The sequence below is a fragment of the Jaculus jaculus genome, chromosome 11, assembly GCF_020740685.1.
Source record: "Jaculus jaculus isolate mJacJac1 chromosome 11, mJacJac1.mat.Y.cur, whole genome shotgun sequence".
In the NCBI taxonomy this organism is placed as follows: Eukaryota; Metazoa; Chordata; class Mammalia; order Rodentia; family Dipodidae; genus Jaculus; species Jaculus jaculus.
The window spans coordinates 94,439,218-94,453,529 of record NC_059112.1 but is presented as its reverse complement, the minus strand read 5'-3'; the positions used below and the strand labels follow the sequence as shown (position 1 = coordinate 94,453,529).

Genomic DNA, 14,312 nt, shown 5'->3' with positions numbered 1-14,312 from the left:
AACTTACAAAACCCTTAGGGGAACTTACAAGATAGGCATTTTTCCTTTCCATGTTTTCTAGGTGTCAGCTGGCAAGCACGATCCTGATCCACAGGTGTTGTGGTCTTCGTTTTTTGGCAAGAGATCCATAAGAAGTGAGAATTTGTCTAAAGTGCTACAGTAGCCCAGAGAGTTGCTTGCTTTCCAGTAGGACTTCACTAGCATATCTTTTGCTCCTTGCTTCTTCTCTTTCTGTTTTGTTCTGTGGATAGAGCCCTGGGCCTTTCACATGTTGGACAAACATGGCAAACATTCCAAAACAAGCCTATATTCTCAGCTCTTAACCAGCCTTTCATTAACGTATTTTTTTCCCCTTGTAAGAAGTCTTTTTTTTTAAAATTATTTAACATGTACCTGGAGTTTGTTTACACACTCTCTCTCTCAAATAAATAAATAAAAATAAAGCTGGGCGTGGTGGCGCACGTCTTTAATCCCAGCACTCGGGAGGCAGAGGTAGGGGGATCGCCGTGAGTTCGAGGCCACCCTGAGACTACATAGTGAATTCCAGGTCAGCTTGAGCCAGAGTGAGACCCTACCTCGAAAAACCAAAAAAAATAAATAAATAAAAATAAAAAATTTTTAAAAGAGGCTTCTAAAAAAATGATTTAGTGTGTGTATATGTGGTTTGCGTGTGTATGCAAGTACATATGTATAAGTGCCACAACACTCATTTGGGGATCTGAGGACAACTTTAAAAATTAAAAACAATTTTTTTTTTTTAATTGAGAGTGTGAGAGAGAAAGAGAGGGAGAGAATGGGTGCGCCAGTGCCTCTAGCCACTGCAAATTAACTCCAGACGTGTGTGCCACTTGTGCATCTGGCTTACATAGGTACTGGGGAATTGAACCTGGGTCCTTAGGTTTCGCAGGCAAGCTCCTCAACCATTAAGCCATCTCTCCAGCCTGAGAACAATTTTTGAGTTAATCTTTGCCTTCTCCTTTGTTTATTTTTTTAGTGCTCTTTTTAAGCAGGGTCGTTCCAGGCTGACCTGGAACTCACTCTGTACCCCACACTGGCCTTGAACTCATGGTGATCCTCCTTAGTCTTCCAAGTGTTGGGATTAAAGGTGTACACCACTGTGTACACTGAGGCAGAGTCTCTTGTTCACCCCTCCATCCATGCACTTTCAGAAAATTCTGCTGTCTCCACTTCCCTTTTTGCTGTGGGAACACTGGTATTATAAAAGTACACCATAGCTTCTAGCTTTTTATGTGGGACCTGTGGATCTTAACTCAGACACTCAGCTTACGTGGGACTTGTGGATCTTAACTCACACTCAGGTTCTGTGGGACCAGTAGATCTTAACTCAGACACTCAGTTTTGTGGCAAGTACTTTATCCACTGAAACATCTCCCCAGCCCTCTGAAGTTTTCAAAGCATAATTGCACTCATATAGTTGTAACTACATCAGTTTATATTCTTATATGATTTGTTTAATGTCTTATGAAACTTTCTTCAAGTTTTTCCACCATAGCCTGCAGTGACTGAATGTATCTGTCTCATAATATTGATTTAGTTTTCTCCTATAGAAGTTCTATGATCGTTTTTTATGCTTTTGGTAAATTTCATTCATTCTTGCGCATGCGTGCATGTGTGTAGTTGGACTAGGAGGGTCTCTTGCCTCTGCAAATGAATGCCTGTCAGGCTTTATGTGGGTTGCTAGGAAATTGAACGCAGGCTGGTATGTTTTGCAAACAAGTGCCTTTAACCATTGATCCATTTCCTGAGCTCCCTGCCTCTAATGGTTTTTATTTGGTGGATTATTTTTTTAGTTTCTGTTTCCTGTGGTGAGATTGCTGGGTCAAAGAACATGAGCGTTTTATAGTCCTTAAAATACATTGCCTATTGTTTTACAATGCTCACAGGGTTATTTGAAAGCTGGTAGGTTAGACCTGACCCCATCAGCCTCAGGCTTTACCTTCCTCCTTTGTTTCTGGTCCCTGGTGGAACCCTGGGTCATTTTGTGCTAGGAATGCATGCCCACTTGCCTCAAACCTTCAAGGTGGGACCCTTTAACTCCTTTTCCTTCAGCCCGTGGTTGAAAAGCCACTCCTCATGAGTTTTTCCTCCCATTTTGGGCTTACAGAGAGTGAGCCATGGGCACGTGGATACCCTAACAGTGATGGAACATCTGCTCTCGGTTTCAGTTTCCCAGGGGACGGAAGGGTGCTAATGATGTGGAATATACATACTCAACTGCTTGTCTTCATTCTGGACCACCTCCCACAAGTGCATGAGTCTTAAGGAACAAGTGGTCATCTACCTTTTCTAGAAATCCTGAGAAGTGGGATGAGAGAGTGGTGACTCACTCACTCCTCTCAGGACCTTCTCAGAATACAGATTTGTTATTAAAGATGTCTAAAAAACAACTATAATGATTTAAAATACTTTAAAACATCATTGAAAGTATAAAGTTCTATACATGAAAATTATTTGAGGATAAGAATTGGACTAAAATACTATTTCTGGGAGGAAAAGGATGAAGCCAGCCTAATTTAAGATTGTTTTTAACTATTCTTTAAGTTTTTTTTTTTTTTAAATTTTCACGTGTGTGTGTGTGTGTGTGTGTGTGTGTGTGTGTGTGTGTGTATGGGCATGCCAGGCTCTCTTGCTGCTGCAAACAAGTGCCTATACAGCTTTACATAAGTTGCTGGGGAGTTGAACTTCGCCTGGCAGTCCCTAAGTATTCTTTCCTATTTTAGCTAGTATATAATGTTTCTAGACTTAAATATAAAGCAACATTTCTCTGCCTTTAAGGGATAAAGCATTATTTGACTATTGTGATTTTAATATATAGTGGTTTTAATAAACTTTTTTGCCAAGATAATTCAGAACGTTATTTTTTTCTTTAAATATGCATTATTAATAGACTTGTTTTGTCTCTTGGTGTGGCTTAATTATAGCTAGTATTTTAACAAGACTTGGAAGCCACATTTGTTTATTGTGTTTTTTTTTGAGGTAGGGTCTCACATTAGTCCAAGCTGACCTGTAATTCACTATGTAGTCTCAGAATGGCCCCAAACTGGAAACTACTTTTATTATAAAAGCCAATAAGAATGAAATTACCTTAGTGATGTCTAGTAAAAATTTTCTGAGGTGATAGAAATGTTCTGTCAGGTCCAATTGGCATATCACTGGTCACATGTAACCATGGGATGCTAGAACTTTTGTCACATGTAACCATGGGGCATGCTAGAATTTACCTTTTTATTTTATTTTATTTTATTTTGGTTGTTTTTTGTTTTTCGAGGTAGGGTTTTGGTGTAGCCCAGGTTGACCTGGAATTTCCTATGTACTTTCAGGGTAGCCTTGAACTCATGGTGATCCTTCTATCTCTGCCTCCCAAGTGCTGGAATTAAAGGCATGTGCCACCATGCCTGGCTCAGAACTTACCTTTTTTAAAGATTTTATTTTCATTTATTTATTTATCAGAGACAGAGTCAGAGAGAGAGAGAAAGAGAGGGAGAGAGAATGGGCACACCAGGACCTCTAGCCACTGCAAATGAACTCCAGATGCATGTGCCACCATGTGCATCTGGCTTATGTGGGACCTGGCAAATTGAACCTGGATCTTTAGGCTTCACAGGTATGCACCTTAACCGCTAAACTATCTGTCTAGCCCTATTTATTATTTTTATGTAAGAGAGGATGAGCAAGCCAGGGCCTCCTGTCACTGCAAACAAATGCCAGATGCATATGTTGCTTTGTGCATCTGGCTTTCAGTGGGTACTGGGGAATCAAACCCAGGCTTTGCAAATAAGCACCTTTAATCACTGAGCTGTCTGCAACACCCAAAACTTATCTTTAATGTAGTTTGCATTTCCATTTAGACCACCCACATGTTAGATTGCAGTTCTAGAAATTTCAGGGTAATGCATGTGCGTGTCCTCTGTGGAGACTTAACTTTCCATTGCTGACTTAATTCCCTAGTTTACTGTAAACTTTGTCTCCAAAATGCTTTATTCATTTGTAGAAACCAAAAATTCTTGAGTTTTAGCAGCATGTCAAAGTGTGGGAATCAACAAGAATGAAATCAGTGGTTTTGGATTGGAAACGTTTTGTGTGTGTGTGTGAGAGAGAGAGAGGGAGAGGGGTGAGGGAGAGAGTAAGAGTTTGTGTATTTTTGTATGGGCTCAACACATGCTACAGCACGCATATGGAGGTCAGCGGACACTGTTTGGGTGGTCCTCTCCTGCCCACCTCACTTGAGGCAGAGTTTCTTGTTCTGGATTCTCACTCTACTTCCCCCCCCCCCCCCCCCCCCCCCCCCCCCCCGTGCGCTTGCCATGAACGTCTCAGAAAATTTCCTGTCTGTCATTCCTGTCTTACCATCAGCATCAGCATGCTGGGATTACAGAAGTCTGCCACAGCTTCTGGCTTTTTTTCCCCATAAGTACAGACAATAAACCATGATAATTCCCACCCACTACCCCTGTTTTCTTCCTCCCAAATCCATCCTCCATTGAATCCCTTCTTTCCAGTTAGTCTCTCTACTAGTTTGGTGTCATCAGTTTTTCCTCCTGTTACGAAGATCTTGTGGAGGTAGTGGCAGGCACTGTGTGGTCATGAGTATCAGGGCCATTTTGTGTCTGGAAGATTGCATTGAAAGCACTACTACCCTTCCTTTGGCTCTTACATTCCTTCCACCACCTCTGAGCCTTGGAGGGTGTGATTGAGATGTCTCAGTGCTGGACACTCCTGTCACTTCTTAGCACTATGGTGAGTTTTGAGTTGCCCCAGTGGTCACTACCATCTGAAAAGAGAAGCATCTCTAACCAAAAGTGAGAATAGCATTTATATATGGGCATAAACACAACAAAGTGCTTAATCCTAGCACTCAGGAAGCAGAGGCAGGAGGATCCCTGTGAGTTTGAAATTACGTAGTGAATTCCAGGTCAGCTTGGGATAGAGTGAGACTTTACCTTGAGAAACCAAAAAGAAAAAAAAAAGTGTTTAGTGGGTCCTGGAGAATAGAACCAGGATCCTTTGGCTTTGCAGGCAAACAAATGCCTTAACTGCTAAGCCATCTCTCCAGCCCTCTCTTTAAAAAGTAAATATTTATTTTAAAAAAATTGGGCTTTTTTTGGTATCAAAATATGGTAAAATATAATTCAGAACTTTGGGCTACATTTCTAGGACTATAGGGAGACTCCAAAGGAATTCTGCTTTTTAGAGATGCTGGTTTTTCTTCCTCCTCTTTGCATGTGTTTGGTTCATGGTTGGGAAGTAAAGAAGCTTTGGTTTAACATTTTCATCATGAAAATGACAGTTGATTTAGCATGAGTTCAAATGACAGTTATGACAGCACAGGACAGTTCTGTTTCTGGTACCTGTGTGCGCCCTCACAAATTTCCTGAACAGAAGGCTTCAGGAATGTAGATGTAGTACACAGGCCTGGTCTTTGGTTAATGAGTTTTTAAAAAGCCTTCTAATTTTCACAAGTATTTAATGCATTAGATCTACTTGAAAGAAATTGTTTAGGTTGTACCAAAGGTGGGTGGTCTCTCTTGTCTCCTTCCTTCCACATTTATTTTCCTCCTTTTGTCTTTTTTCCCCATTTGCTTCTCTTTCAAAATGGTGTCATAGGGATCAATTGAATTTGCATATCTTCAAGCAAAGGCTTGGGGAGATGGCTCAGCAGTTAAAAGTGCTTGTTGGCAAGTTCTATTGGCTTGGGTTGGCCTAGGTTCTATTCCCTAGTACCCACGTAAAGCCAGAAGCAGAAAACTGCATGTATCTGGAGCTCATTTGTAATACCAAGAGGCTCTGGCACACTCCTGCTCTCTCTGCTCCCCTCCCCCCCAAAAAAAACTTAAACAAAGGTGGTCTTTCAGCTTGACACAAATGGAAAATTAATTTGCAGTATAGATGGGATCATAAGTTCATTACAGGGGTCTAGACTCCAGTTTTCCATAAAGATTTCCAATTGGAGCAATATATTTGGACCATTTGGATAGTCTTAGTATCATTAGTTTTTTAGTTTCTGTACAAACAAATCTGCTTGTTGAGCATGCCTCTACATCTGATGACATTTCCTTCTCATTTGTGTAGGTTGCACAGAGCATTGAGGATCACCATCAAGAAGTGATTGGTTTCTGCAGAGAGAATGGTTTCCATGGCTTGGTGGCATATGATTCTGATTATGCACTGTGCAACATCCCCTATTACTTCAGTGCCCATGCCCTAAAACTGAGCCGCAATGGGAAAAGTCTCACAACAAGCCAATATCTAATGCATGAAGTTGCCAAGCAACTGGACCTGAATCCAAATCGTTTTCCAATTTTTGCTGCTCTGTTAGGTAGGTGGAATGGTGTGAAAACTTAATTTAAAAGGGAATTGTACTCTGAACATACTGATCTTTTGAAGATTTTGGTGCTTAAATGTTTTAATTGTGGTTCTTAAATTTAAAAGAATCAAGGAATGGGCCTTTTCATACTTAAGGACAAAACAGCATCTTATCAGCCATATTAAAAAAATTTTTCCAAGCTGGCTGTGGTGGCGCACACCTTTAATCCCAGAATTTGGGAGGCAGAGGTAGGAGGATTGTCTGGAGTTCAAGCCCACCCTGAGACTACATAGTAAATTCCAGGTCAGCCTGGGCTAGAGCAAAACCCTACCTCAAACCAACTCCAGACACATGTGCCACCTTGTGTGTCTGGCTCAAGTGGGTCCTGGGGAATCAAACCTTGGTCCTTTGGCTTTGCAGGCAAGCACCTTAACTGCTAAGCAATCTCTCCAGCCCAGAAATTGCTGCTCTTGACTTGCAGTGAGAAAATGATCCTATATGTTAGTATGTCAGACCTTCAAGCAGTGCAATGAAAGTACACTTGAAGAATGTAGTTTTTCAGCTGAGCATCATTCCTATATAAAGACAAACACAGCCCTAGAGGTAGGATGAACAGCCTAGTAGCAGGCCCAAATAGTAATGCTGATATGCATGCTACAATCAGTAGTCATTGCCATTTTGTCTTCCTAAGGAAGATTTATAACTACAGATTCTACATTTGATTTTTATCCTTTGCTCATATCATTTTGAACCACAACTCTTTCGTTACAAATGAAACCTTAAGGGGATATGGTGGAGAATGGAATTTCAAAGGGGAAAGTGGGGGGGGGAGGGTATTACCATGGGATACTTTCTATTTATAATCATGGAAAATGCTAATAAAAATTGAGAAAAAAAAAATGAAACCTTAGATCTAGTCAGTATATGGCATCCTGGAATTATCAGACTGACTTTTAGCAAACCGGTACTCATTTATTAACACTGCAGGGACGCCGCTTAGGTGTTGCAGTTATCTTCTTGTTGCTGGGACACAGATACAGTATTTGAGCCCAGCTATTAGAGATGGCACTTTCCCAGCCTGCATATCGCTCACTATTGCCAAGATCAGGAGCTCAGGGTCAAAACTTCAGATTGTAATACTTCACTCATGAGAACACAGCAATATATGAGAGGAAAGTTTTTATTTTGGTTTATAGTCTTGAAGGGAAGCTTCGTGATGGCAGGGGACAACATGGCTGGACATCACCTCTGCCACAGCAGGTGAACAACAGCCACAGGAGAGTGACTCAAGTTCTGGCAAGGAGGAGCTGGCTATAACAATCCTAAGCCTCCTCCCAGAAACACACTTCCTCCAGCAAGGTTCACCTCCCAAATTGTCACCAGCTTGGACTAAGCATTCAGAACAAATGAGTTTTCAGGAACAACTGATTCAAACCTTCACAGGTGTATAGCACTTAGTTTGAATTATATTGAAAATTCAGTTATAAAGAATCTGTTGTATATTACTTTATGTTAACATGTGAAGAAATATTTTCTATTTCTGTTTGGAGGTTGTATGTGATGCATTGGCAAACATGCAGTGATTAGAGGTTTCCTGTGTCATTCGTGATTGTTTTTACAACATCCACATTTATATTCTAGGAAATCACATACTACCTGATGAAGATCTGGCTTCCTTTCATTGGAGTTTACTTGGTCCAGAACATCCACTAGCCTCACTAAAGGTACAAAAGTCACTTCATTTCCAGCATTTATACTAGCTAACTGTTGATCTTGTTATTGCTTTTCTAATGTCTTATGACCTTTGTTGTAAAAGATATGCTATAAGCTTAGCAATGTCTTGTTTTTCACTAATCATAAGACCTGCACTGCCTTAATAAACAATCATCTTTGTTCCCAATACCTGTAAGTTAGGTAAATTTATAAATCCTTTGAGGAATGCCACGTGCCTAAATAGGAAGAAATTCTTGAGCTGAAGTTTTTGTATGTTCATTTTTAAATTAAAATTTTTTTTCAATAGGTAATATGGTCATTTGTCACTGCAATCATCACCATTTAGTATAGCTTTAACATTTCATAACTTATTTTTCTAGTTAAAAAAATAATCTAATGTAATGTTACTTGGTTGGTGGGAAACCCCAATTCATTAGGGAAATGGTCTGTTTGCAGTGTTTTATTAACATAAAGTCTTCTCTTAACCTTTCTCCCTTTTGATTTCCTCCACTTCTCATAGTAATGAGCATGTGAGAAGATTTTCTGAAGTGAGGAGGTTATGTATTTGATGTGAGAATAACAGTAATGAGTGAGATTGGAAGAGTCATGCAGACACTTATTTTTTTTTAAATTTTTTATTTATTTATTTGAGAGTGACAGACACAGAGAGAAAGACAGATAGAGGGAGAGAGAGAGAGAGAGAGAGAGAGAGAATGGGCGTGCCAGGGCTTCCAGCCTCTGCAAACGAACTCCAGATGCGTGCGCCCCCTTGTGCATCTGGCTAACGTGGGACCTGGGGAACCGAGCCTCGAACCGGGGTCCTTAGGCTTCACAGGCAAGCGCTTAACTGCTAAGCCATCTCTCCAGCCCCAGACACTTATTAATGACTACTGTGCCTGTGTCAATTGTTAGGTGCTCTTTGTGACTAGGAAAGGGGGTAAAGTAAATGACTTTCAGAGACTGCTTTCCTGTGATTTTCTGAATTCTGTCAGAATGACCCTCCCCACCATAAATAGGATTTAAAAAAAAATTTGTTTTATTTATTTATTTATTTTCTTACTTATTTATTTATTTGAGAGAAAGAGGTAGAGAGAATGGGCACACCAGGGCCTCCAGCTGCTTCAAACAAACTCCAGATACATGCACTACCTTGTGCATCTGGCTTATGTGGGTACTGGGGAATCAGGCCTTGAGCCAGGGTCCTTAGGCTTCATAGGCAAGCACTTAATTGCTGGGCCATCTCTCCAGCCCATAAATAGAATTTTTATGTTTTTATTTGTGTTTTGTTTGTTCGAGGTAGGGTCTCACTCTAGCCCAGGCTGGCCTCAAACTCACATTGATCCTGCTACCTCCTTTGCCTCCCAGTGCTGGTATTGAAGGTGTGCCCCACCATGCCCAGATCATAAACAGTTTTAGCTGGTGTTCGGTTTCAAATATGAGTATTTCTTCCTACTGTTTTTTTTTTTTTTTTTTTTTTTTTTGAGGTAGGGTTTTACTCTAGCCCAGGCTGACCTAGAATTCACTATGTAGTCTCAGGGTGGCCTCGAACTCATGGTGATCCTCCTACGTCTGCATTAAAGGCCACCATGCCTGGCCTCTTTTGCTTTTAAAATTTCCTTTTTCCTCCTTTCATCTCTTTTGTGCTTCACAGAGAAGTTTTCTATTTGCTATTGACAGTAGAAATCCTCCTCTGTGTTCTCATGAATGAAGTGATTTGATCTGCAGTCTTGACCCTGAACTCCTGATCTTGATGATAGTGGGTGAAATATAGGCTGGGGAAGTGCTGTCTCTAATAGCTGGGCTCAAGTACCGTGTCTGCTGATTTGGTCTGTTAAGTAGGCTTTTTTAAGTGGCGACACTAATGGAGACTTGTTTCTTAGGCATATTTCCTTCAGGGGTCTCCTGACATGTTCCAGTTGAGCTGTCATTTCTTTCTGTGCTACAGGCCAAGAAGTAAGCAATGTGAAGAATTACTGGAAAGCTGGTTCCGTTTGCAGTATCTTCACTGATGTCCTTGTCCTTCTCTTGTTAAAGAAAGAGTGGAAGATTTTGTTGTTGTTGTTGTTTTGGTTTTTGAGGTAGAGTCTTGATCTAGCCTAGGCTGATCTGTTATTTAGTCTCAGGGTGGCCTCAAACTCATGGCGATCCTCCTACCTCTGCTTCCCAAGTGCTGGAATTAAAGGTGTGTGCCACCATGTCTGGCTGAAAGATGTTTATTCATGTTTACACTATCTCATCTCACTGACTGTTGACATTTTGCCATAAAGTATATGTGCTTATCTGCGTCATTTTTGTTTTAACTCAGGCTGTTTGGAAGTAAGTTTTAGGTTTCACCACATTTCACACTTCAGCTTGCAACACCAAGACCTAAAAATGGCATTCTCTCAAAATGCATTATTATTACCACATTAACAAAATTAATAGTAGTTCCCTAATATTATGAATACCTTATCCCCCAAAAGTTATCTGTGGTTTTTGTTTTATTTTGAACAGGAGCCCATCAGGTTTCATGCACTATTAACAAGTGTTCCAAACATAACAAGGTATTTTTCTGGCATAGTAGATAGGTAGTCTAAAATATTTTTTTTAGGGTTTTTTTTTTGTTGTTGTTGTTACTTATGGGGTTTTAATCTAATTCAGAAATACTAGTATGGAGCGGATTCTTCCATGTTGTCTTGAATCAGAATCATTGTCTTGAATCAGAGCACTTGTGATCACCCACACAAGAACCTCAAGAGATTGGGCCCTTGATCCTAAAGGAGAGGGACAGGCAGGCTTACAGGGGCTATGGGGCCCAGGAGCCTTTGGGAGATCTTCGTGAGACCTTTTGCTGTCCACGATATGTAGCAGGTGGAAGGGGACCAAAAATTAGGATTCTTCACTGTGATAGCTGTTGGTGTGTCTTCCATAGGGGCTCTTCAGTGATGCACCTTCTGAGATGTGTGCACTGGCTATAAGTCTTTCAGGGAATTCCAGTGGTGTAGCTGCCTTTGAGTCCCCCACACTTCTGTACACAACTCCAATAAACTCATTGGTTCACCAAGCTGGCCTCCGATGGAATCCTGCCTGTGGTTGGGCCCTCTAAAAGCACCTGGCAACAAGTGTACTGGCTTTGAGAAGAGCAGAAACCACATTTTTTGGCTGCTTTTATATTTTGTCTTTAGAGTTTTAATTGGTATTAATTTGGTATTTAGTTTTAATTGGAGTTTTGTTTATATGAATTATCAGATTTATTTATGGCAAAGTTATGAATTGTGAGGCGTATTTAGGAGAAATTGGTATCTTGGAAAGGGCTGGAGCAGTTACACACACATGTGGAAGACAGGACATACAAGGCTCTTTGAACAAAAGACCAGAAAGGGGCTGAGGAGATGGCTCATTGGTTAAAGGCACTTGCTTCCAAAACTTGATGGCCTGGATTCGATTCCCCAGTCCTCATGAAAAGCCAGATACACAAAATGGCGTAGAGTTGTTTATTTGCAGTGGCAGAAGACCCTGGGATACCCATATTCATTCATTCATTTATTCATTCTTTCTCTCGTGAATGAATAATAAAAAAACAAGATTAAGAAATAGTGATTGACTCAGTGATAAAAAAAAATCATAAGTGTCATCCAAGTGAGAAGGTATCCCAATGCATGACACGGATTGAAGGCAAGGAGAAAAATAACCACATCAAGAGAGATGGATCAGTGGTTAAGGTGCTTGCCTGCAAAGCCTAATGACCCGGGTTTGATTCACCAGTACACATGTAAAGCCAGATTCACAAAGTGGTTTATGCATCTGCAGTTTGTAGTGGCTGGAGGCCCTGGCATGCCCATATCCTCTGAAATAAACAAATAAATGAATAAGTAAATAAAATTTTAAAAAGAGAAAAATACCCAAGTCAAGATAAGTCAGGCTGGGAAAGAGAGAGACTTATAGGTGCTTAGGCCAGCTCATGGGGTAAAACTTCTTCTGGATGGATCATACATCCAATCAAGGTGAGTTTCATCAGACTCAGATGTGTAAGCAGAGATTCATGGACTCAAAGGGCTGACCCGATCTTATTTGTTCATGGACTTGGAGTTGACCTAGAGAGACTGAGCTGACAAAGAAACAAAACAGGGCTGGAGAGATGGCTTAGCAGTTAAGCGCTTGCCTGTGAAGCCTAAGGACCCTGGTTCAAGGCTCGATTCTCCAGGACCCACATAAGCCAGATGTGCAAGGGGGTACATCCATCTGGAGTTTGTTAGCAGTGGCTGGAGGCTGTGGTGCGCCCATTCTCTCTTTCTCTTTCTGTGTCTGTCTGTTGCTGTTAAATAAATAAAAATAAACAGAAATTTAAAAAATAAGAAACAAAACAAAGTTCTTGCTGGGCGTGTCACCAGCAGCCATCTGAGATGAGATGGTATCAGATCTGAGTTTTGCTAGGATGGACACAATGGCATTTCCTTGTCCCTGTTTGGGCTTCTGTCTCTGACTAGGGGAGGGAGGGACTACCTGATTCCTGTTTCTTCTTATTAACATTTAAATCTACTGATTCCGGAAGTGGGTTCAAGCAGAATGTCTTTGCAACTTGTTTCATCTGTTCCTCGGTACTTAAAATGATTTTGGGGCTGGAAAGATAGCTTAGCAGTTAAGGCACTTGCCTGCAGAGTCAAAGAACCAAGATTCTATTCCCCAGGACCCATGTCAGCCAGATGTACAAGATGGCGCATGTGTCTGGAGTACGTTTTCAGTGGCTGGAGACCCTAATGGGCCTATTCCCTCTCTGTCTTTCTCTGTCTCTCAAATAAATAAATAAAAGTAAAAAATTAAAAACAGCAACTTTTCATCTCTTTTTGATGTGCTGTGGTGCTAAATTGCTTTGAATTGATTAGATAATAACTTCATTTAGTATTGGCCTTCTGATTTGATTTTGGCAAAATACTATAGCGGTTATATGACAAAAGGAATAGGTGAAGAAGGCTACAACTATTTGTGTATTAGCGCTCTTATCCTTTAGTGCACTTGTACTCTCTTCACTAGATGCCTTGCATCCATTTACCGTGAATATTACCTCATGACTGCCATCCATGTATCAGCTGGAAAGCATGAGTACCAGTGTGTCTACTTTGGGCTCCATGAGGCTAAAATGTGCACCAGGATTGGGAATGATTAAGAGCAGCTGAGATGAGTAAATCCTTGGATAATACCTGCAGAGAAGAAAGCTAGGAGGGAGTAAAATTCTCAGCTGCGCTGCCTTGTTAATCAGCAGCTAGTGCTTGTTCTGGATTGTGAATGACGTGCTGGACGTGCTAGTCACCCATAGTTTGGGGCGGCAATAGGAAGTGGGGCGGCTTAGTCAGGTTTAGGCTGCTTCTTAAGTATCAACATTAAGATATGGTAGAAAAGCAAAGTGGGCATACATTTTCTTAGGCTTAGAAGTAAATAACTTTTTATTTGCATCCAGGACAATGGGAAGCTTTTTCATACGTTGTGAAATTCTAGGATGAGATCAGGGAAGAACTTCTAAGATTTGGTGAATTTTAAATGAAAGAAAGAAAATTAATGCTATGTGTCATGTCCTCTAGGGACATGGCTCTTTAGGTCCCTCATTGTCGTCTTGGAGACCCAGTGCCTGGTTTGTCCTGCTAGTAGGAACATGTCAACAGCAGAGACAAAGCAACCTTGGAGGTGGAGTGGGTGGAGCTGAGGTCTAGTCAGACTCTCAAACCTGAGGCTGTACTTGAACAGCAGATTTCCTGATGGAGGGAATTTCTTTTCTTTCTTTTTTTGCTGTGTGCAGGTCCATATACCCTGTGTCCTTTCATGTGGAGGCCAGAGGACATTAATGTCCTCTTCTAATGCTCTTTCACTATACTTTGCAGAGACAGAGTCTCACTGAACCTGGAGAACCCATTTTTCTGTTAGACTGGCTGACCAGAGAACCCAGGGATCCTGCTATCTCTGTCTCCCTCAAGTGCTGAGGTATGGGTGTGCCTGGCCACACCCAGCTTCTTACATGGATCCTGGGGATTGAACTCTGATCCTCATGCTTGCACAGTAAGCACTCTTACCCACTAAGCCATGTCCTCATTCCTAGAAGAAATACTCCTTTCTAAAAAGGGATATCACAAGCACAATAAATAGAACATCCTTTTAGTGTATTTTTGACTCAATTTTGTAATTACAAAGAGCCTTCATTGTACTTACAATAATGAATACCAGGCCAATGTGTCTTGGCCTTTTGAAGATACTCCTGCTGCCCTTCCTATTTTGGCTGTTGTGTCCATTTGGCCTTGGGGAAGAA

The 14,312-nt window shown here is 41.0% G+C and overlaps 1 protein-coding gene across 1 annotated transcript in view; it reads left to right on the top strand.

Moving 5' to 3' along the window:
• Fam120a (family with sequence similarity 120A) overlaps positions 1-14,312 on the top strand; it is a 122,967-nt gene that overhangs the window by 22,240 nt on the left and 86,415 nt on the right. The window contains exons 2-3 of the mRNA XM_004652309.3: positions 6,091-6,337; positions 7,967-8,049. Coding sequence (XP_004652366.2) covers positions 6,091-6,337; positions 7,967-8,049 — 330 coding nt within the window. The remainder of the gene's footprint in view (positions 1-6,090; positions 6,338-7,966; positions 8,050-14,312) is intronic.